We start from the raw sequence: 25828 nt of genomic DNA on the forward strand, positions 1-25828 counted from the left end.
CAAAGTGTATGGCTGAATTTGCATCCGCACAGGAGATCGCATGTAATGAAGGAGCAGTGCGCTCCGAATTACATGCGATCAGCGCACCCGCAGTAGTGTGAACCGGCACTAAATGAATATCTAAACAAATACTAAACGTTCCCTTTAAAAATTACTATTATATGGGGGAATGGAGTTAATAGCAGAGAAAATATTTTTTCTGTCATTGAAACAAGAAAGTGGTAAAATGCATTACACGGCTCCTATGCTCAATTTATCATCGTACATTAAGCCGCGGTAAAAAGACAAAAACACTGCACTCAGAAAATGACTTCTGTGGCATCAATACAGCAGATGAAAAGATAGAAAGCGACATATAGTTTTTATGTAAATTGTCAATTTACTGACATTAATGTTTATTTTCAGGTATACTGTGAAAGCTGAAAGAAAAGGCAAAGCTCTTAATTTTACAAAGCCTGGCACTGGGAATACAAATCTCCCTGTGATAATATGATTGTCTCTTGTAATGCACCTACAAGGTATTTACAATGAGTGGCCTAAAAGGCCGGTAAACAGCTATTCGTAAAGGACAGATTGAAGTGCTAAAAGCAGCCCTCTCCTAGTCCAATCTGTATAAACACTGCCCTGATACACAGCAATTATTATATATATATATATATATATATATATATATATATATATATATATATATATATATATAGGTGCTGGGGTATGCTGCAGGGTCTATTGCTGATTCTTGTTCCTCAGGGATCTATTGCCACTGGGGATGGTGGAATTATTAGTTGCTAGAGAGGTCTGTTTTTGCTGGTGGGGAATTTATTTTTGCTGGGGGAATCCTATGTTGCTGGGGGGCCAACTTTTGCTGGGAGGTATCTTTTGTTGAGAAATGGGTTTATTGTTGCTGGTGGGTCTATTGATGTTGGCCCCAGGGACCCCTACAGTACTATTACATTGGGTGTCTGTTTTGGTGGGGTGGTATTTTGTTGTGGGGGGGGTCTATAGTTACTTGGGGGGGGGAATTTATTGTTCCTATGGGAGATCTATTCTTGCTGGGTGATATATTGTTACTAGGGAGATCTATTATTGCTGGCTGCAAAAAGCCCTGTATATACTGTATATGTATATATATATATATATATATATATATATATATATATATATATTATCTCACAAAAGTGAGTACACCCCTAACACTAGTGAGTGTACAGCTTGTATAACTGTGTAAATTTGCTGTCCCCTCAAAATAACTTAACACACAGCCATTAATGTCTCAACCGCTGGCATCAAAAGTGAGTACATCCCTAAGTGAAAACATCCAAATTGGGTCCAAAGTGTCAATATTTTGTGTGGCCACCATTTTTTTTCCAGCACTTCCTTAACCCATTTGGCATGGAGTTACCAGAGCTTCACAGGTTGCCACTGGAGTCCTCTTCCACTCCTCCATGGCGACATCACGGAGCTGGTGAATGTTAGAGACCTTGCACTCCTCCACCTTCCATCTGAGGATGCCCCACAAATGTTCAATAGGGTTTAAATCTGGAGACATGCTTGGTCAGTCCATCACCTTTACCCTCAGATTCTTTAGCAAGGCAGAGGTCATCTTGGAGGTGTGTTTCGGGTTGTTATCATGTTAAAATACTGCCCTACTACCCAGTCTCTGAAGGGAGGGGATCATGCTCTGCTTCAGTATGTCACATTACATGTTGGCATTCATTATTTCCTCAATGTACTGTAGCTCCCCAGTGCTGGCAGCACTCATGCAGCCCCAGACCGTAACACTCCCACCACAACGCTTGACTGTAGACAAGACACACTTGTCTTAATACTCCTCGCTTGACACCATCTGAACCAAATATGTTTATCTTGGTCTCATCAGACCACAGGACATGGTTTCAGTAATCCATGTCCTTAGTCTGGTTGTCTTCAGCAAACTGTTTGCAGGCTTTTTTGTGCATCATCTTTAGAAGAGGCTTCCTTCTGGAACGACAGCCATGCAGACCAATTTGATGCAGTGTGCGGCGTATGGTCTGAACACTGACAGGCTGACCCCTTTAACCTTTGCAGAAATGCTGACAGCACTTATACGTCTATTTCCCAAAGACAACCTCTGGATATGATGCTGAGCACGTGCACTCAACTTCATTTGTCGGCCATGGTGAGGCCTGTTTTGAGTGGAACCTGTCCTGTTAAACCGCTGTCTGGTCTTGGCCACCGTGCTACAGCTCAGTTTTAGGGTCTTGGCAATCTTCTTATAGCCTAGGCCATCTTTAGCAACAATTCTTTTTTCAGATCCTCAGAGAGTTCTTTGCCATGAGGTTCCATGTTGAACTTCCAGTGACCAGTATAAGTGAGAATGATAACAAATTTTACACACCTGCTCCCCATTCACACCTTGTAACACTAACGAGTCACATGACACCAAGGAGGGAAAATGGCTAATTAGGCCCAATTTGGACATTTTCCCTTAGGGGTGTACTCACTTTTGTTGCCAGCAGTTTAGACATTAATGGCTGTGCGTGGAGTTATTTTGAGGGGACAGCAAATTTACACTGTTATACAAGCTGTACACTCACTACTTTACATTGTAGCAAAGTGTCACTTTTTCAGTGTTGGCACACAAAAAGATATAATAAAATACTTACAAAAATGTGAGGGGTGTACTCACTTTTGTGAGATACTGTATATGGGCAGCACAGAGGTGTAGTGGTTAGCAGTTTCACCTAGCAGCAAGAGGGTCACTGGTTTGAATCCCAACCACGACACTACCTGCCTGGAGTTTGCATGTTCTCCCTGTGCCTGCGTGGGTTTCCTCCGGGTACTCCGGTTTCCTCCCACACTCCAAAGACATGCTGGTAGGTTAATTGGATCCTGTATAAAATTGTCCCTACTATGTATATATGTGAGTTAGGGACCTTAGATTGTACGCTCCTTGAGGGCAGGGACTGATGTGAATGTGTAATGTATATGTAAAGTGCTGCGTAAATTGACAGCGCTATATACGTACCTGAAATAAATAAATAAAATATATATACACTGGATATATATATATATATATATATATATACACACACACACACACACACACACACACACACACACACACACACAGTGGGTAAAATGGGTATTGAACGCGTCATCATTTTTCTTGTTCAAGTATTTTATTAAGCTTGTGCACAATAAAATAATCGTACAGAATATCTTTGGTTCTACATATGGTCAAAAAATCAGGCAACATCTAAAAATGTGCATAAACAAGAACAATAGTAACAGGCATATATAATAAGAGCAACTAGTCAAGAAGTGAGGAATGATGGTTGCCTTGCCAAACACCCAACGGACCCCTAATGGGAACATACTGTGGTGTGGTGTGAAGGCAACACAACCGGCCGCAGGCTATTAAGGGAATAGTCATACTAGGAGAGTGTGAGTTCAAGAGTAAAGTTATAATCCATAGTGGCAAGACCAAATATACGGGGTCAGCATAGCAGAGTACTAAGAGGTGGTTGGGAAGGGGGGGAGAGGTAGGGAGCTAGGGATAGATTGAATGGTAGAGCTACTGATGAGGAATTAGGGGGAAGAGAGAGTAGGGAGGGGGGGATGTTGTGTAAATATCAGCAGTTTATATAGCCATTGATAATTCGAGTGGTCATTTAACATTCTGAAAGGGGGGGGGGGGTGTCAGAGGGCACGTGAGACCTGAGAGACTGCCAAGATAGGGGGTAATAGTGGAATGGTAGGGGTAGGACTGGCTAGGAAATAGGACCAGAGCCAGTTGGCTGTGAGGGGGGTAAGGATATGAGGGGGGTAAAGATAGGTGTGGGAGAAGGGAGTAGGGGAAAGGGAGGCAAAGAGATAGAGGGAAAGAGGGGGGGAGGAGAGTAGGGGGTGGGGGCAGGGGGGAGGAAGGCAGAGGGTACGAAAGAGGGATTGAGGGGAGGAGGGGACCCTCTAGAGGCCGGAGAGAGGTAGATGTGTTAGTAAATTTGGAGAAAGGTTGTGGGAGATCGTCAATGTGTTTATGGACGTAATAGGAACTCATCAAAGCTAGGTGGCAAAAAGTGAGGCGTCACCATTTTTCTAGGTAGATGTCTTTCAAAAGTGCTATTGACATGACATTTTCACTACATGTCGCTAATAACCCATTCAACCCATGATGATTAAAAAATAAAAAACTCAATCAACTTTAACTTGTCTTTCTTTTTTCAGGAGGTAATCGGCAATGACAGCCTTTTTAGTTCTCTCAATATTAGTCCCCTTCAACATTATCAGATCATATACAACATGTATGCACACTGCCTGTTACTGCAAGCATTGCTTTCATATTATTTGCTATGATTATAAAAGTAATTTGCTGCATAAGATCCACTTCAAAATTCAAACACTGAACTCCAAATTCTGCAGAAATATTTCGTAAGCCCAAGTCAGACGCAAAACACAAATCCTGTAACTGTGTACATTCACCCTTAACAGAGGTGTAACTAGAACCTTCTTGGCCCTAGTGCAATAAACCATGAAGGAGCACTGACCCTCTGAGCCCAGGGCCCTTCCCTCTGGGTTCAGGGCCCTTCACACTGATCCCGGGGCCTTTTACTCCAGGGCCCTTTAGTACATTCCTCATACATGATCTAATTAAACTGGCAGGAGACCAAAGAAGTGATCGTAATACAATTAATTTACCTCTACTCACTTAATCTAAGAAGGTGTGCTGTAATGTACCACTTCAGGGCATCCTCCAGTAGGTGTAATGATCATCCCTCATCTTGTGCCAGGGGCACAACTTCTGAAGAAGACATTCCAAATCGCTCTACTAATAAGCTGACATTCACATTGTGCCCCTCCCTTCACTGCCACAGACTCCTAGCTCAGTATGATGAGGGTATTTTAAATACATAACATTAGTCAGTCAAACAAATAAAAGGCTCTCATATAGGAGTTGTGATGATCAACAATGGGTAGTGGCATAAGTTCTATAAAGTATTACTAGCATCAGCTAATTGTGATTTAAAATGTAAAATACATTTATCTTTTGCACAATTAAGCACTATGCAATACAGAGAGACAGAAACAACGCTAACATCATCTATGAGTGTTGGGGCACCAAAGCAAAACCACTAAGAGGGCCCCTGTCACATTATTCTTCATCTCAAAGTCAATCCTTTTAGTGGCAGAGAATCCAATCTGCTTTTACAGCAATTTTATAGAGGCTCCCATACTATAAAACTTCAGTGAATCCAAAACTATTTTTTGCAAATGCTATTGTTTCTTTCATGAGTTGTCTTTTAACCAGAAAATGCTGGCCATAGCAAACTTTTGTATTCTTATGAATATAGTTATGTCTTTGGCACATCAAACCACATATTAAAAGGAATGAACAATGTGACAGGTTCCCTTGCTAGACACCACACCTTCCACCCACCGATCTTTCCCCAAGCCCCCTCCCACTGCCCTGTTCTCCAGCAGGAATCTAAATTCTCTCTAAGTTCCATGACAGTGTGTGTCAAAGCTTATAAAGAGTTCAAACATTTTATTCAAGAATATGGGTAAATACAACGTACATAGTACAACTTACAGAGAGAGAACTAGTGTAATACCAATAACAGAGTTAAACTGGTTACTGTAAATGTGACAGGCCATTGCACTAATCAGGTATAGGGTAGCGAAATTGGTGACCGAGATGGGAGACTCAGCGGGTGCAGCCAACCCCCAGGCACCCCTAAAAGGGAGCTCGCTGTGCCTGTGGAAGGAGGCGCGGTCTGCTGTCCTTATAGAAAGGCATTGGCACCAAAAGTAATGAAACACAACCAGAATTACAGATGCAATAACGATAATGTCAATGACCCAGGCAGTGAGATCAAAGAGATGCAAGCTGTAACCATGAGGAGGTAGTCAACTCAGTAAATGTGAAAAGAGGTAACCAGGACATTAGGAAAGTGCGAGATGCGGGTCGTTGCATATAGTATAAGAGCTTATAAAGAGTTACTGATGTTCTCACCTTCCCCACATGACAGTGTTCGGGCCGTTCAGGACACAGCACTACATCCATAAAGAAACAGAGGAAGGTCAGATGCTCCCCTATATGAGAAAGCATTGAGTATAGCCAAAACGAAACAGTAAAGGAGCATGGCCAAGGTGAGGACCAGCAGGAGAAAGTTTGAGTGAGCAAAGAGATGGCTTCTTTTTAAATATTACCACTCTAACTGAACTGGAAAGAGAACACACATACATCAGCCTGTATGCTAGTATAAACCACAGAATAGCAGTACTGTTATAAAAATAATAATATACCTACCCGAACCGCCTCAGACTTTTTGTGGAACATTTCTTCCATATCCTTTGCAAGTTTTTTTACAAGCTGAAGTCCATCTATTTCTTCTATTGAGACTTCTTTCTCAAATTCTTTGTATTTCTAAAAAAATAAATAAATCATTAAATAAATAAATAAGAAGCAAGCATTCATTAATTCATAATTCACATGTTTGACATAGGCACAAGATGACTTTTATGATGGCTTCAAGAAAAGTGGTCTACAAGAGCACTGGGAATTTGAGTTCAGGATTATAAAATGCTTCTGTATAAATAATTATTTTTTCCACTAATCTGGCACATATAAGACAACCAGGATGAGAGAGATCTATCACTTTTACCATAGTAATTTGTAGGTGAAAATGATTTGGTATACACAGTTTCCAGGACAACTGCATATCAATAAATAAACCAAAGGGAAAGGGTCTGCTCATACCAACCAGATCCCAACTGTTCAAAGATTCAAAGTGTTCTATTGGGTTATAGTCAGGACTCTTTGCAGGCCAGTAAAGTTCCTCCACCCCAAACTCGTGCATCCATGTCTTTATGGACTCTGCTTTGTGCACTGGTCCAAATCATTTGGTGGAGGGGGGGATTAGGGTGTGGAGTTGTTTTTCGGGGTTGGGTTTTGCCACTTAGTTCCAGTAAAGGGAAATCTTAAGGCATCACCATACCAAGACATTTTGAACAATTTCATGCTCCCAACTTTGTGGGAATAGTTTAGGGATGGCCCCTTCCTGTTCCAACATGACTGCACACCAGTGCACAAAGCAAAGTCCATAAAGACATGGTTAAGATAGTTTGGGGTGGAGGAACTTGACTGGTCCTGACCTCAACCCGATAGAACACCTTTGGGATGAATTAGAGCAGAGACTGCAAGCCAGGCCTCGTCTAACATCACTGCCTGACCTCACAAATGCGCTTCTGGAGGAATGGTCAAACATTCCCATAGACACATTTCTAAACCTTGTGGACAGCCTTCCCAGAAGAGTTGAAGCTGTTATAGCTGCAATGGGTGGGCCAACTCAATACTAAACCCTATGGACTAATATTGGATGCCATTAAAGTTTGTGTAAAGGCAGCGGTCCCAATACTTTTAACAATATAGTGTATATTATATGATCTTGTATGTTGTCAGACTTATGAATATACCAATTACATCTATATGTATTTTTATATTGTATTTTGTTTTGTTGAAGGGGGAGTGTTTTCAGGCTCCGGAACGCAATGGCTTTCTTTTAGTGCAAACCAATTTGTACTCTCCTACTATATGGTCTGACACTCCTTCTATTGATACTTTATTATTTCCAGTTAAAAGTACAGTCATCAGCATTCTGACCTCTATGACGAATTTCTGGAATAAATGGGAGCAGGATATAGGGGAGGTCTTAAACCCAGCAGAGTGGCATAGACTAACACAAGGAGCTGAAAAATCAATTATAAACACCTCCCAACCACAAAGTACTAATGCAATGGTACGTGGTCTCCGCTAGAATTGCCCAATGGGTGTCGGGGGCCTCCCTCCTGTGTTTACAGGGGTGCGGCCTGGAGGGAACAGCATATCACGTATGGTGGACGTGCCCAAAATTCTGGATCCATACCTACAATTTTATCCATCCCCTCACAGGGACTAATTTGACTAAGTCCCTGCAACAGGCACTCCTAGGACACCCTTTTGGGGGAACCCCAAGACGCCTGATAGCATTTGTTTTTACATCAGCCAGAATAACGATTGCAAGATCTTGGAAATCCCCGCTGCTATCTTTTAACCTTTCAAAGAACAGATTATCCTGGATAATTGTAAACGAATGTCTCTCTGCTATTCTGCAGGATAGGCTTCCCCGATATGAAAAAACTTGGGACCTACCTGATGGGGACAGCCTTGTCAGATCTGAAACTAGCCTCTTAATGCCCTAGGAAAGGCTCCTGGTCTCTTTTCATAAAGTCAATGATTACATGGCGCTCTCTGATGGTGGGTGGCATACCATGAGGTAAAGAGGTAAAAATATAGAAAGTAAAAAATGGGTAAAAAAATATAAAAAAGGATGAGGTGGAAGGGGGGAGGGGGCCCACGAAAGCGGCTGCCAGCTGGAGCAAGGAGAGGCTCTGAGGAGAATAAACAAAAAGAAAGCAGCGCCAGCTTAGTGAAGCATAAGGTTTATTAATAAAAAAACACATAGTGACTTACTCTTAGGTAAGTAATGGCCGGTTCGGTAGGTGAATGGGATCATCCATCTTCTTGTCCTGGATACCGTTGCAGAAAGGAGGGGTGCAGGGTGCCGGTGGTGCGTGGAGGCTGTTGTCTGGCAGCCTGTCTGATGGTGCTGTGGTGGTGGAGGACTCTCAATGGGGCTCCACTTCCTACTTCCTGTCAGCCCGACATCACTTCCTGTGAGGTGGAGGGAAAGATGGGCGTTACTAGCTTTCGGAGCATCCGTGCTCCTTCATTAGACCAGCTTAAGGAAGGAGCACGGATGCTCCGAAAGCTAGCAACGCCCATCTTTCCCTCCACCTCACAGGAAGTGATGTCGGGCTGACAGGAAGTAGGAAGTGGAGCCCCATTGAGAGTCCTCCACCACCACAGCACCATCAGACAGGCTGCCAGACAACAGCCTCCACGCACCACCGGCACCCTGCACCCCTCCTTTCTGCAACGGTATCCAGGACAAGAAGATGGATGATCCCATTCACCTACCGAATCGGCCTTTACTTACCTAAGAGTAAGTCACTATGTGTTTTTTTTATTAATAAACCTTATGCTTCACTAAGCTGGCACTGCTTTCTTTTTGTTTATTCTCCTGGTCTCTTTTACCTTTCTTCTTCCTTTTCTTGCTTCTTTACTTTACTTTGAACTGAGTTTATTCTCTCTTGAGAAGAGGAGATTAAGGGAGGATATGATCACCATGTATTGTATAGGTACATAAGTTGTCCATATAGTGACCTTGATGTAAAGACATTCACTTTAAAGTTGTTATGAAGGACAAGGGGGCACTTTTTATGTCTGTAGTGGAGGCAAAGTAACATGTCTGCTTTTCAGGAAAGTCAATAGGAGTCAATATTTACCTCACTCCCCCAAAATGTCAAAGGAATGCCTATAGAAGCACACATAATATTCCCACAACACAGCCTAAGTAGTCAATCACTAGGCACAAGTGCTGTCACAAGGGGGGAATGTGAATAAACCCGTGTGAGTTTTGATTTACTGAGCAAATTGGTAGCATACATAAAAATCCCAGGAAGTCTAGTGGTGTTAAGAAGATAGAGTGCATGGCCATGCCTAAAGATCTGCTCTGCACATGCAAATGGTAAAGCTCCAGCTCCAATACTGGTGAACCAGTACATAAAGTTAAGTGGTGTATTATGAATGTTCATCCAGCACTGGCTTATGGCACCTAGAGGTCTATTTAAATTTCAGCACAAATAAGGAGAATTGCTCAGTGGTTATCAGCTCCTGTGACTCGTGACCAGACCCATATCCTGAATTTTGTATTGCTCTGCTTGCTCTTTGACCCTGCTGCATCTCGATCTCTTGTTGCTGACTTTGGCTTCTGTCCTGCCTTTGTCTTCTGCTGCTTGTCTGATACCAACCCAGCCTGGTTTCTGACTCTGCTCCTGTCTTCTGATTTGGTACAATTACTAAGCTGTTTCTGACTTGCCTTGTCTTGACTACGGCTTTGCTTTCTGCATCTGAAAGTTCCTTTGCTCCACCTGTGTGCCACCATCTTGCACAATCTCCAGCCTGAGCATCTGTAGCATCTCAGCAGCATTTAGACTGTCTCCTGACCACCTACTGTGCCAGGACCTACCACAGGCACCCATGTCACTCCTTGTTCTGCTACACCGTGTCACAAACTCCAAGGAGTATTGGACAGGTTGTATAAAGCTGGCCATACAGGGATTGAAATCCAGCCAGTTCAGCAGAAACAGGACACATTTCAATCCGTGTATAGCTCTCTCTGTTCAACAGAAGCCCATCCTTAGGCTGGCTTCTGTTGTACGTTCCTGCTGGAAAACAGCATTTGATCTGAGCATGTAGCTGCAGTGCTGATCAGTGCATTGTGAAAGTAGGAGATGAATCTGGGGAGATGGGGCAGAGTAAATCTAAATAGAAGTGACTTTTTCAATAATAATCAGATGATACACTTGCAGTGCTGTAATGAGGAACGTTTAGAGCCCATTCAGACTAGCGCGACTTGTCAGCCTGACAAGTCGCGGTCGCTCGCGGTCCATTGAGTAGTACAGGACCCGTTCTAATAGGAGCGACACAAGTCGCTCCGACTTAGAAAAAGGGTCCTGTACTACTTTGTGGCGACCTGGGAGCGACTTGCATAGACTTCCATTATGTGAAGTCCCTGCAAGTCGCACCGAATTCGCGGTGCACGCAACTTCACAGGTCGCCCCCCGAAATCGGATCGCCTCAGTGTGAACCGGTTCTTAAGTGTCTCTGTTCCTTTAGAGGTGATTAGCTTTGGAAAATATCTAACCAAAACTGATATTTTTTGTTACAGTGGATGCCTAAAATCTGACTGTTATCTTAGTGCAGACTTCTGGGAAAATCAGTGAGCCAATCATACAAATATAAAATGACATTTCTGGGTAAGTTCTGTACACCAACTGTGTACAGAAGGCTTCCGGGTTACCATATTGTATTGATTTTTACATAAAAGAACAGCTTTGAAGATTGAAAAGGAAAGATCATTTATAATAATATTTAATTACAATATGGCTTGAGTAGCAAGTATATATGCTATACTATTTTTTATTTTATTTTTTTCTTACAATGGAAGAGTCCTTTTGGGAACATACTGTATTCAAGCTTGCCATTTGGTTGTATGGATAGCTGCCTTTAGACCATCTCCCTTTAACTTCCTCCTCTTATGAAATTTCCATTTTCATGTACTGCTAAAAGCATGGTATTATTTTTCGGAAGCTAAAGCTTTCACATGCAGTACATTTTATCAGGGATGTGTATTACTGTCGTAATTATTAGCTCCAGCTCTGCAGATAGCACATAGACTCACTTCCAGCATAAATTGGATTTTTTTTTTCTTAATACCTGATATAAACTGAACCTACTGGTGGACAATTTACTATTCATTATGTAGCAGGCAGGACTTCCTGTAAAAGGCAAAAACCAGTCAATATAAGTAGAGTCACCATTATTTCCATTATCCCTTGGGAAGCAGATACATAAACAGAGTGACCTGGCTTTTTGTGTCAAAAATAAAATGTACCTTTCATGTCTATGGAAATATAATTGACCACCATCCATCTCTAAAAGTTTTTTAATCAGACCGCTTTTTTTTTTCTTTTTTTTTTTAAGCTATAGTTTTATTTAGTTTATATTTTATTATATATTCCCTAGTTCTTCCTTTCCCTTCTCTTACCATCAAAGTAAAAAAACATATATATAATATGTGTATATGTGTGTGTATATATATATATATATATATATATATATATATATATATAATATGTGTGTGTGTGTATATATATATATATATATATATATATATATATATATGCATACTTTAACTTATTTATCGTTTTTTTTATTATATTATAATTTATGATTTTGTGTTTCAAACTTTATCATACCCGAGATGTTATAAAGAAGAACGCACAGTGAAAAAAAAAATCATAAGTAAATAGTTAAAAAAAAGAGGAGGTTGGGACTTTGAATGAAAGGCGTGATGAGACTGGCAGGAAACAAATGGCATGTTTATTAGTACAAACAGTTCAATATCACATATACAGTATTACAAAAAGTTGTTGTATATTGAGAGAGCTGATAAGTGATCCCGCAGTCCAATTACATATAAATCAACAGAGTAGGATTCCGTATATGATAGAGTATTGGAGAGTATGCATAGTATCGTAAAATACAATTCCGAGTAGTGATAAAATGGTAGTAGGATTTAAAACATCATGATCTCAACGTGTTTCGTGGCCCAAATCGCCACTTCATCAGGAGCAGATGTGAAAATCTAAAAAGAAATATATAAGGAAATTGGCACAATGCTGATAATATAAATTGGAGAATGGGGAGGAGGGAGAAGGGGCTAAACCCCATACATACCCACACTCATTCAAAGTCCCAACCTCCTCTTTTTTTTACTTATTGAATAGGGATGGAGTCGCACGGCATTCCCACTGTGCGCCTCATCTAAAGTCCTCATCTAAAGTCCCAAACCTTCCCCCCTTATAGATAAGTAAATAGTTGGTTTGGGCTGTTCATTCTTAAGAATTACATGCAAAATAATGGTACCGCTTTCAGCACCTAAAATCCGAAAGAATCATACCGCCAGGGAGGTTAATACATAGAAGATAATGGGTTGATTTAATAAAAATGGAGAGTGCTAAATCTGGTGCAGCTCTGCATAAAAACCAATCAGCTTCCAGTTTTTTTTTTTTTTTTATCTAAGATGAATTAAACAAGCTAAAGCTAGAAGCTGATTGGCTACCATGCACAGCTGCACCAGATTTTGCGCTCTCCAGTTTTAGTAATTGAACCCCTGTTTATTTTTCCCTTTCTTTCTGTGCTTTCAGGCTAGCAGAGCTCAAGGCTGCAGCTTACAATGACAAATAGAACTGGCATCCATTTAATATCAGTTAAATTTTTCTAATATATGCTTTGAAAATGTCAGTATTGTTGGAAAGCACCATGGCAGAATCTGGAATTCCATTGTGCCAAATAGACACTTTCATATTCCGCTTGTTACTATTCAGGACTCGCAGCCACATTAAATTCAGTGTTTGCGTAAATATTCAGACAACTTTTGATAACTGTGAATTCGAATGCCTGCAAGCAAAAGGTGAGCATATGTCCTTGGACATGACAGATATTTGAAAAGACTATACAGGGATAAGATATTCACACTGCTAAAGAATGTTATTTATTGCATTAAAATAGTCAGAGGACGAAGGCTTTAATAAAACAGAACAAAGAGCAATGAAGTGCTACAGTCCCTGAAAGCTAATGGCAAATGTTCAGTGTTTAAACGGATTGTATAGTCCTTCTAATTATCTATATGCCTGAACACATTAGCTTGATGTAAATAACGTTACCCCAATGCATTAACCACTTGCTGACCAGCCGCTGTAGTTCTACCGCGGCAGGTCGGCTCTGTTACGTGAAACTACGTACATGTACGTCCTTTCATGTAGCAGTCAGGGCGGGGCGCACGTGTGCACGCCCTGATTGGCTAGACGGGGAGCCAATCAGCAGGTCCAGCGGACGCGATGTCCGCCGGGCACCCGTGATCGCTCCCCTTGGAGACAGAGCGGCGGTCTGCCGATGTAAACACCGCTGTTCTGCCAATGATGAACACAGGGATCCTGTGTTCTTCCTATTTAGGAACGCAGGTCTCTGTGTTCATCCAGCAAGTCCATCCCCCACACGGTTAGAAATCATCCCCTAGACTCACATTTAACCCTTTGATCGCCCCTGGGTTAACCCCTTCCCTGCCAGTGTCATTATTACAGTAACAGTAAAATTGTTAGCACTAATTACTGTAGTAATGTCACTGGTCCCCCCAAAACTGTCAAAAGTGTCAGTTAGATGTCCGATCTGTCTGCCGCAATGTCGCAGTCCCGCTAAAAGTCGCTGATCGCAACCATTACTAGTAAAACAATAAATAAAAATAACATAAATCTTTCCCTTAGTTTGTAGACGCGATAACTTTTGCGCAAACCAATTAGTATACACTTATTGGGATTTTGTTTTTTACCAAAAATATGTAGCAGAATACAAATTGGCCTAAATTGATGAAAAAAGTTGATTTTTATTTTTTTTTTAATTTGGAATGTTCTATAGCAGAAAGTAAAAAAATATAGTTTTTTTTTCAGAATTGTCGCTCTTTTTTTGTTTATAGCGCAAAAAATAAATATTGCACAGGTGATCAAATACCACCCAAAGAAAGCTCTATTTGTGGGAAAATAAGAACATCAATTTTATTTGGATAAAACGTCCCACGACCGCACAATTGTGAGTTAAACTAACGCAGTGCCAGATCGCAAAAAATGGCCTGGTCATTAAGGGGGTAAATCCTTCCGGTCCTTAAAGCAGAGTTCCACCCAAAAGTGGAACTTCCGCTTTAGGTAGTGCTAACCCCCTCACATGCCACATTTGGCATGTCATTTTTGGGGGGGGGGGAGCGGGTACCTAGTTTTGACAGGTACCCGCTCCCACTTCCGCTCGGAGCGCCGCGGCGCCCTGAGCGGAAGTTCTCCTCTCCCCCTCCCTCCCTGCAATCTTCTGGGACATGTCAGAGGTCTCAGAAGATTGCCGGCCAATCACGACGCGTAGCGCAACTCGCACATGCGCAGTGCGTACCCGGCTGTGAAGCCGCAAACTGTCACAGCCGGGTGCCCACACCAGTGGTGCTGGCGCTGGAGAGCAGAGAGGGAGAAGAGCGAGGCTTCGGGCGGCCGCATCGCTGGACCGTTGGACAGGTGAGTGTGTTAGGCTTGAACTCCGCTTTAAGTGATTAATGCTTATAAAACTTTTATTTTATATGGTATATAATTATAAATGTACATAGGGGCAGCTATATGTACCTATTACATGTGCAGTTTCTGCTTCTGCCTTTGCAGAGCTTAAAGAGTAAATTTGCTGTATCTGAGCACCACAAACTGAAAACGCTATTTAATTCATTTTTAATATTCCAAGCAAACTCACCCAACCATCCATGTCTCCATGCTTGATTTTGTTGAGAAATCATTTTAAGGCTACTTTCACACACTCCGTGCATCGGACGGAGTCCATTTTTCTCAGCGGGGGGAACGATCCGCTGATCCCCCACTGAGCAGGAGGATGACAGCTGTGTCTCCACGCTGTGTGCCCCATGCATCTCTATGGGGGGTCCGTTCTCATCCGATCCCATCCGATCTGCTGGGTGGATGGAAAATAGGGTTTCCATCCGTCCAGATTTGACGGATCGGATGTCAGCGGACATGTCTCCGCTGACATTTGATGCCCCATAGGAATGCATGGGGGGACCGTCCAGATCCGCCCAAAAAACTGACAGGTGGATCTGAACGGTCTGCCTGTGTGAAAGGGGCCTAAGAAACACCCCCCCCCCCACAGCTATCTTTAATAAGGGCAGATGATTCGTGTAGCATTTACTTTCTGCAATCTATCTGCCCTTAGCTCAGGCTTGCACCTTGGAGGGTGTGCTTAGATGAGAAAGCCCCTACCAAGGATGAAAAAAAAATGCCCATGAAGACTCCAGAAATGTATGACATACTTTTGGCCTTGACCAAATACCAAGAAGCAACTAAAGGCAAATCCTAACTATACCTAAGGTAGAACTATAGGCAAAACTTTTTTTTTCCTATTTTGCATAGAGCAAAGCAGGGTTATAACCCATCAGATTTATTTTTTTTCACCATCTGTGTCCCTTGGCGGAGATTTCCCTTCACTTCCTGTCCCCATAGCCAAACAGGAAGTGAGAGAAAATCCCCGAAATCTAAGGGAATTATTTGGAGACCCCCAGCTCACCAGAACTAGTGTCCCTATTGGAAGATTTAACCCATCAAGGTATTTTATTAATTAACTCTGCTCTTGCTTGCTCTGCTTGCATCAGGGCTGAGGACTCTTAAAGTAGAACAATAGGCAAAACTTTTTTTCTAATTTTGGATAGAGTAAGGGAGGGTTATAACTCCCATAATGTTTATTTTTGCTTTCTTCGTCCCATTGGGGAGATTTACCTTCACTTCCTGTCCCATAGCCAAATAGTAAGTGAGAGGAAATCCCTGTAAATTAAGGGAATCTCTTGGGGACCCCCAGGTCACCAGAACTAATGTCCCCATTGGAGGATTTCTCTTCTATTCCCTTTCTGGGGACAACTGAAAATTTGGGATTTTCTTTACTTTCACTTTCAATGATAATGGTAAAAAGGGTAAATCTTCTTATCGGGGGTACAGACAGCAATAAAAAAATTGACAGATGTTCTAATCCAGTGATGGCGAACCTTGGCACCCCAGATGTTTTGGAAATACACTTTCCATGATGCTCATCTATACTGCAGAGTGCATGAGCATCATATGAAATGAAGTTACAAAACATCTGGGGTGCCAAGATTTGCCATTACTGTTCTAATCCATCTCGCCTCTATCAAAAGCTAAAAAAATAAAAAAAAGTTTTGCTTTTAGCTATACTTTAACCATTTGAGCTCCGGAGGGTTTTAACCTCTTCATGACCAGGGCACTTTTTGCTTTTCAGCACTTTATCTGGCAATTGCGTGACCATGCAATCCTGCATGTAAATAACATTTTTATAGTTCTTTTTTTTTTTTTTTTTCACACAAATAGAGCTTTCTTTTGGTGGTATTTGATCACCGCTGGATTTTAAATTTTTTGCAATATAAACAAAAAGACAACAATTTGAAAAAAAAAAAAAAAAAAACAATATTTTCTAATTTCTGTCATAAAACATCCGATAAAATGAAATGTGGTCATAAATGTAGGCCAAAATGTATTCTGCTACATGTCTTTAAACAAAAAAAATCCCAGTAAGTGTATATTAATTGGTTTGTGTGAAAGTTATAGCGTCTACAAACTATGGTATATATATATATACAGTATATTTGAAAATAAATAAATTCTTTTTCACTGATGGCCTATCTCATTTCTGTAGGCCCTAAAATGCCATTACAGTGCAAATCTCCCAAATGGCCCCTTTTTGGAAAGTAAACAGTCTGAGATATTTAGCAAGAGGCATGGCGAGTATTTTGACGTTGTCATTTTTTGTCACATTTTTTTTGAACACTAAGAAATTGAATAAAATGTCAAATTTGTTTTGTTTGTTTACATACGGTTACCAATGCAGTACAGTGGCATCATGTGACTAATTTGGCAGTGATCAGGGACACTAAGCCCCCGTTCACACTGGGGCGACCTGTCAGGCGACCTGGTCGCCTGACAGGTTGCCGTAGGTCGCCTTGCATAGAGAAGCTGCGGACCCGTTCTAATAGGAGCGACACAAGTCGCTCCGACTTATAAAAAGGGTCCGGAGCTTCTTTGGGGCGACCCGGAGCGACCTGCATAGACTTCAATGTTATGAAGTCCATGCCGGCCGCTCCGAGGTCGCGGTGCGAGCAGCGCTCCGCGACCTGTGAGGTCGTCCCGGGAAGTAGCGTCGCCCCAGTGTGAACGGGGCCTGACTGGTAAAAGTATGTAAAAATAAATAATAATGATAATTTTGAATTAAATTTTTTAAACTTTTAATTTTTAACATTGTTTTTTTGCATACTTTCATCAGAAAAGTTCTGTGTCAGCATAGTCACTCTGAGGGGGAGGGGTGATCAGGGTTTTTTTTTTTACACTTTGTTTTCTGTTACAATGAAGATCAAATTTGTAACAGCAAACTTTTTAACTGACATGAATGGGTTAGCCCATAAATAGAGACACTTACCTGTCCAGGGAGCCCGCAATGTCGGCACCCCAGCTGATTTTCGGATCAGCTACCAGGTGCTGCCACTGCCATTTGTTGTAGGAGAAACCGGCAGTGAAGCCTTTTGGTTTCACAGCCGGTTCCTTCCTGCGCATGCGTGAAGCACGCTGCGTTTTCTAATTGGTCTGGCAGGAGGTAAAGGAGGGGGGGGCCAAACTTCAGAGGGATGGCATTGCGGCGCTGTATCCCGGAAGTGGGGAAGGGTACCTGTCAAAAACAGGTACCTGTCCCCCCCCCCCTCCTCCCTGAAAGCTGCCAAATGTGGCACCGGAGGGGGGGAGGAAGCAGATGAGCTCCACTTTCCACTTTTGGGTGAAATTCTGCTTTAATATGGGTTCTAATATAGATCTGTGAGGTCACTGCTGTCCATCCAATTATCCAGAGCTGAGCCCTGATGAAGGGACAGTGGTGTTGCCCCTGAAACACGTTGGCTGTTTTTATATGACTTAGCTAACAACAATTAAATTGATCTTGGACTCATTCATCCAGTTTTGGTCTGACGCTTATTTTTATATTTTTATGTTTTGAGCTACTGTATGGTGCCCGTTTAGCTACAGAGGGAAGTCTTACTGTATGGGATGTGCTGTGATAGAGCTTTTGAGCTTCATCTGCACTTAAAGGTTTTACATTTCTCAGCACCTCTTTAACCACTTGCCGACCGCTCACATGGAGCGTACTGCGGCAAAGTGGCTCGTTATCGTCCAGCGACGTAGACCTACGTCGCCGGACTCCTCCCCTTGTGGGAGTAGAAAAATATTGTTATTTTTTCAAAATATTTTTTTATTAATATCGCAAAAAATGAAAAGCGCAAAGGTGATCAAAAGAAAGCCATGTTTGTGGGAAAAAAAAGTCTTAAATTTTGTTTGGGTACGGCATTGCATGACCGCGCAATTGCTCAGTGCCAAGTTGCAAAAAGTGGCCTGGACGTAAAGCAGGAAAATCCTCTGGTCCTAAAGTGGTTAAATATGTTGTTTGTGAGTTTCTTTTCTGGCCAATATCATTCAAATTATTTGCTTAATTTTTATTATTACTAAAAATAATACTGTATAGAGCAGATCTGAGTATCAGATTTGTTAAAGTGATTGTAAACCCCTGAAATGATAAAATAAGGAAGAAGGCATGTTCTTCTATAGTGTGTACAAGCCTCAACCCAAAGCACCTAATGTGACTTCTGTCTGCTCTCTAATTCCTCTGCTGTCTGCATAAGTCACTTCTGGCAGTCTATGCTGACACCAGGAGATACCATGTCCCTGCTCCAGCACACAGCAGGTGATTGATAGCCTCAGCTGTGTATGTTTACCTATCAGGGAAAGGGGGGGGCATGTCCACTGCTTCCACATAGGTCTCAGATTACACTCAGCTCCCTGCTCTATGCTGTACAGTGTGTGACATCAGATCCCTGCCTCTTGCCTTCTGAAGCTGAGAAAAGCTGTGTAAACTGTGCATTTTAAATGGCTATACAGGAGAGACGGCTTTAGATAGACAAGTATACATATGTAGGAGGATTTGTGTATCGCCTGAGGCCAGTCACTTTAGTTGGCATATGTAAGGGTTTAAGTATGCCATCTTTCTTATTCTTTTATTTGTTCTTACAATTGCAACTTTCTTTTCATGCCAATACCCCGTAAGTTGTAGATATAATCATTATTATTAGGAGGTTCCTTAAGATAGAAAATTTATTTTAATGATTTTTTCCGTGTTAAGAAAAAAACGTTGAAAAAGGCCGTGCTATGCTGTCATATAATATTATTGACACTCTAAACACTGTTTGGTTGCATGTGTTAAAAACCTATTTTAAAACATGACAGATTGCAAGTTGCTTATGAAATGAAATCTGCTGCCTCGGTAGACAATATTTAAAGGTTACAAATTCAGCAGATCTACACTGTTTCATCCCCGCTTGTTATAGACGTTTCCCCTTGTGTTTAAATATTATGATCATACAACCGCTAAACAGGGATAAGTAAACTTCCTAATATCTGCTCAACTTTAAGCTGCCAAGCCGCTCCCTTAATCACTTCTGGACCAGAAGATTTTCCCCCTTAACCACTTAAGCCCCGGAAGATTTTACCCCCTTCCTGACCAGGGGGTATTTTGTGATTCGGCACTGAGTGACTTTAACGGACAATTGCACGGTCGTGCGACACTGTACCTAAACGAATTTGGTGTCCTTTTTTTCCCACAAACAGAGCTTTCTTTTGGTGGTATTTGATCACCTGTGCGATTTTTTGATCATGCGCTATAAACAAAAAAAGAGCGTACATTTTGCAAAAATAGCAATATTTTTCACTTTTTTTTATATGAAATTCCCCCCAAAAAAAATGTAAAAATCAAAATTTTTTAACATTTTCGGCCAATTTGTTTTATGCTACATATGTTTGGTAAAAAAAATCGCAAAAAGCGTATTTTGATTGGTTTGCGTAAAAGTTATCGCGTTTACTAACAAAGGGAAAGATTTTTGTCATTTTTGTTGTTTTTTTTTAAACGCGTAATGGCGGCGATCTGCGATTTTTTTTGCGGTGCTGCGACATTGTGGCGGACAGATCGGACCCTTGACTGACATTTTTGACACTTTTGGGGTTACCAGTGACATTACTGCAGTAATCAGTGCTATACATATGCACTGTTACTGTAAAAATACACTGGTAGTGAAGGGGTTAACTTTATTTGAGAGGGAGGGGCTGTGTGGGTCTCTAGGGGCGTGCTTTCTACTGTGATTGGCTGTGGCTTGAGCTGTAAGGACACTGATCAACGGATCTACATAGTAGATCCGTGTGATCAGTGTTTTTACACCGAGGAGAATGACAGGTGGCTTGTTTACACAAGCCGCCTGACTTTCTCCCTCTCCCCCGCCGATCGCAGAGTGGCCGGCGGACATCGGGTCCGCCGGTCACACACGCGGGGGGGTCCGTGACCACGCGGGAGCGCGCCTCCGGGGGCGCGCGCTCGCTCCCTAGACCCTCACAAGCAAGCGACGTAGCCCTACGTCACTTTGCCTGTGAGGGGCTGACCGCCGACAAAGATAGTCGTGCGGCGGTCGGCAAGTGGTTAATGACCAGGCCATTTTTTGCGATATGGCCTTGCGTTAATTTAACTGACAATTGCGCTGCTGTGCAACGCTGTACACAAAAAAAATTGATGTCCTTTTTTTCCCACAAATAGAGCTTTCTTTTGGTGCTATTTTATCACCACCTGCGATTTTTATTTTTTGCACTAAAAAAAAAAAGAGAGCGACAATTCTGGAAAAAAAAAAAAAAAACATCTTTTTTTACTTTCTGCTGTATAACATTCCCAATAAAAAAAAATCAAAAATCTAATGTTTTCATCATTTTAGGCCAACTAAATTTTGCCACATATTTTTTGTAAATAAAAATCCCACTAGGTGTATATTGATTGGTTCGCGCAAAAGTTATCAAATCTAAAAACTAGAGGAAAATATTTATGTCATTTTTATTTATAATTTTTTTTTTTTACTGGTAATGGGGGCGGCGATCAGTGATTTTTAGCAGGACTGCAACATTCTGGCGGACAGATCGGACCCTTGACTGACATTTTTGACACTTTTGGGGGGGACCAGTGACATTACTACAGTAATCAGTGCTATAAATATGTACTGTTACTGTAATAATGACAATTGCATGGAAGGCGTTAACACCAGGGGCGATCAAAGGGTTAAATGTGTCCCTGAGGGGTGCTTTCTAACTATAGGGGGGATGGGCTTGATGCATGAACACAGAGACCTGTGTACCTAAATAAGAGGAACACAGGATTTCTGTGTTCATCACTGACAGAACAGAGGTGTTTACAATGGCAGACCGCCGTTCTGTCTCCACAGTGAGCGATCGCAGGTGTCCATCTGCAAAGCATTAAATATAAAGTTAAAAGTAGCATTATATTTGCCCTGAGTGGAAGAGGTGTGTGTATCACAAGGACTGTGGGTCAAAATGACAAAACAGTAAACATATTTACACATGCCACAACTGAATGCCATACTCGTGATTGCGGTGTGATTGGGTGGCCTTACAGCATTAAATGAGATGTAAATATAAATTAAAAAAAAAACAGAAAAAAAAACAAAACAAAAAGAAAAACCTTTGTGACAACATTTTAGCCCCCTTTTAGCTTGTGTGACCCATAAATAATGTGTATTAACTTCTTATCTTGTTCAATTAGTACTTTTTTATTGTTTATTGTACATACATTTGCCTATAATTGTGTATATAGCACCAAATTTTAAAAAATTGCTTTGTATCAGAAACATCATTCTTGTGCCTTTAATAAAATGGTAGAATAAAATGTGTCCATAAAACTTTTTTTAACTCTTATTATCTTTATTAACTCCTTCATTCCCTGCCTGTTTTTTTTCCTGTTTAAATTTATGACATAGCTTTATAGCTCCAAAATTAAATCACTGGGGGGGGGGAGCACTTTTGTATGGCGTAAGTAAGGTGATCACCTTGGGTGCCAGAGAATGCACGCTACTCCTTGAAGGTCAGCAGGAGGACAGTAGGAATGTCCTTTCCAAATAATTTGCGCATCTCCCTACTTTCTGCAATGGGGACAAGGGATGTCTTACAGTACAGAATATTTAGGTAAAGAATAAACGTGCAGATCATGAGAATTTAAACCTCAAGAATGATCACTTAAAGCAGGGGTGTCCAACCTTCTGACCTTCCTGGGCCACATTGGAAGAAAAGGAATTGTCTTGGGCCACATATAAAATACACTAACAATAAGGATAGCCAATAAGCAGAAAAGTCAGGCAGATCACATGTTAACCATCACCAGTATAGATAATGTAGCTATCTGAGTAATAAAACCTATTTTTTTTTTTAATTACAAAAGTAAAAGAGGGAAATATAAAACTAGTGTGATATTTGACACAATTATTGATAAATGAACGCATCAATATCTGGTTTGATATCTGTAGCAATTGTGAATAAACTCTCAAGGTGCTCTTCAGATATTTTGGTTCTAATTTTGCTTCCTTAACAATAGTTGCTCACAAATATTGGGGCTGCCGAATACTGATGACATGAATAAGACGCGATTGTGATGAGTGGGTTTTTTTTTTTGTTGGGAAGATAAAACTTCTAAAAGTCCACTATAGAGTCATTGTTTATTTTTTTTCTTCGGCTGCATGTGTTTGCTAAGTGTAAATGCATTTTAAAAAAAAAAAAAAAAAAAAAAAAATGTAAGTTTATGATTTTGTGTTGGACCGCATTCATTGCCTTTGGCTGTGGGTTGAACAACTAGTACACACAGGTCAAATGTCGGCCGGCATTGACCCAGTTCAACAGAAACTGGCCGACATTCGGCCTGTGTGTATGGCAGCCGGTCCGACAGAAGCCAGCTATTTTGCACTGACCGGAGTGTTCTGGTGGGGGGGGGGGGGGGTAGGGGGTGGGGGCTATCCCTCTATCAGAACACAATAGGTCAGCAAGGGAGATCGCTTTACTAACATTGGATTGTTACTACAGTGGCTCCAACCTGAGCTATCAGATTTTTTTGTTGAACCTATTGGGTTGAACAAAGAAAAAATGAGTGGTGTGTACGAGGCTTTAAATCCACTGGAAGGTTTTGTCAGGACTATGTTTCTTTTATTTCAGCAATTATAAATAGACAATACTATCATCTGAAGGATGGATGGAAAGTTCAGTGAAAGTTAAACAACTTTGGCAACTAAAGCACTTTTCTAAATTATCCAGCCTCTGCCCTTCCCCATGTATCCTCTGGACCCTAAAACAAAAAAAAAAAAACATTATGTATCTTTCTGTTATTCTATATAATAATTATTTTATTCTGACCAGTCCACTGTCATCATAGGCTATTTCTCTTGTTGTCCAGCTGCGGTGGTGGACAATCACTGCTGCACTAAATGGGCTCACATAATAACATGTGATCGCTGTTCATTGCATAAGTACTGCTAGCCCAGAATGCATGCCCACTTCCATCCAAGGGTTGAATGACACTCATCTATCTACTTCCAGCATCACAAATCACATAAACATTTTCAATTAAAGGAAAAAGAGAGGCGCCTCTGAGTGCAGTTGTAATTTAATGTTGGATAAAAACAGTAGTAACTCACATGTAGTATGTGTTAGCAGGCATGTAGATATTAATATTAGATCAGGGGATCCCAGGTGGAGGTCAGTCCCTGGTGCTGGAGTGTGTCAGCGTCCTGTTGATAAGTGTGAGATGGGAACGGTCTCTCCCTGCCTCGTCTGTGTTCCAACGTAGCAGAGGGAACGATCTTCAAAGCGAGGCTTGGGATGCAAAGGCTCCAGCGGCATGGGATAATGACATCACCAGACTACACCGCGTTTCAGAACTTGTGCGCTGAGGGTGTTGCGGCATAATACATACCAGTGGACAATGGAATTCTTAATAAATCTGAGGCTTCCTTTTTTGATAAAGATTTCTTTCAGACCCTATACTTTTACCATCTCCCTAAAATACAAAAAAACCTATACACCCCCCCCCCCCAGGCAGACCAATAGTGTCTACCATGGACAGCATCACCACCAGTTTCAATCTCTACATTGACCAAAATTTACAGCCATTGGTCTATCAATTTCAATAATACATCAGAGATGGTACACACCTCTTAGAACTATAGTTGGAAACCCACGTACATGCGGTTGTTCCTAGACGTCAATTCCCTTTACACTTCCATCCCTCACCAATTTGGCTACAGGCTCTTTAATTCTTTCTAGCCCAGGACCCACTTACTAATCCGAGACAGGCGGCCTTCATTTTAGAGGCAACGGAATTCTGCCTCACACATAATTGTTCTAACTTTGATGGGGATTTTTATTTACAGCTCCAAGGCACTGCCATGGGAGCAAATTTTGCACCCTCATATGCCAACCTGGCCATGGGTTTCTGGGAAAATAATTATATCTGGCAAAACAATCCGTACTCAGCTAATATTTTTTTTTTCTTACATTGATGATATTATCATCATTTGGGATGGACCCTCTGATGACATTTGTCCTTTTGTAGCACATTGCAATAGCAATTCTTATGGACTTTCCTTTACCCATGTGCTTGTAATAGACACTTTGGCCTTGCTAGATCTTGAATTGGGCCACTCTGATGGAACAATACATGCCAAAAAGTATACCAAGCCCACTGCCGGCAACTCATTTTTACACTATAATAGTTGTCATTACCCCAAATGGATTTGCAATATCCCCAAAGGACAGTTCTGCCAATTGAGACAAAACTGTACCAGGGTCACAGATTATATAGAACAAAGTAAAAATCCTTAAAAGGATGTTCCTGGACAAAGAGTATCCTGAACCTCTAGTCAATCAAGCTTTTCAATTCTATTTAAATGGCAAACCACTCAAAAGAATCCAGGATTCGCTTTACCACTCCACTAGATTCACTACCACTTTCCATTTTCAGCATAAGAAGGGCCAGAAGCATCCCAGGCCAGCACTGGAATTTACAACTAGAGGACCCCCATCTCAAAACCATTATCCAGGACCACCCCAGAACTACTTACCGCAGGGCTCCCAACCTCAAGAATAAAATAGCCCCCAATAAATTAAAGTCCTCTACTCCTAACCTGTTCTTATACCATTGGTTGGAATGTACCAATGCTGGAAAGCACTTTGTAAAATGTATTCCTTCATTAATCATGGCCAAAAAACTTTCCAAATTCAAGAGAAAACTTTCACGATGAATAATTTCTGCAATTCCTCCTCTGATTCTGTAGTATATGGACTTTCCTGCCCTTGCGGTTTAATATACGTAGGTCGAACCATTCGGGCAATCAGGCGACGTTTCAGTGAACACAGATGTTTAATTGAAGTGGGCAAAGACAAACACAATGTCCCAGGTCATTTCCCTGATTTTCACCAAAAATCCACTGCTAAGCTTCAAGTATGGGTGATAGAACAAATACCCAGTGTCAGGATTAGTGCCATTACGTGGGTCACCTGCTGGTGGCACTGCTGTTTCTGGAACTGAAGGGCACAGTTCCAGGGCCCACCAGCAGGAGTCACATAGCAGCTGGGCTGTGCCATTTAATTAGGCTGCAACAGAGGAGGACTGCTGAGG

The 25828-nt window shown here is 41.5% G+C and overlaps 1 protein-coding gene across 4 annotated transcripts in view; it reads right to left on the bottom strand.

Annotated features, from left to right (window-relative positions):
• CACNA2D3 (calcium voltage-gated channel auxiliary subunit alpha2delta 3) overlaps positions 1-25828 on the bottom strand; it is a 1429924-nt gene that overhangs the window by 1101426 nt on the left and 302670 nt on the right. For all 4 annotated transcript variants that reach the window (XM_082265096.1, XM_082265095.1, XM_082265094.1 and 1 more), the window contains one exon: positions 6290-6406. In XM_082265096.1, coding sequence (XP_082121222.1) covers positions 6290-6406 — 117 coding nt within the window. The remainder of the gene's footprint in view (positions 1-6289; positions 6407-25828) is intronic.

This window comes from Pelophylax lessonae, assembly GCF_965119305.1.
Source record: "Pelophylax lessonae genome assembly, chromosome: 8".
Lineage (NCBI taxonomy): Eukaryota > Metazoa > Chordata > Amphibia > Anura > Ranidae > Pelophylax > Pelophylax lessonae.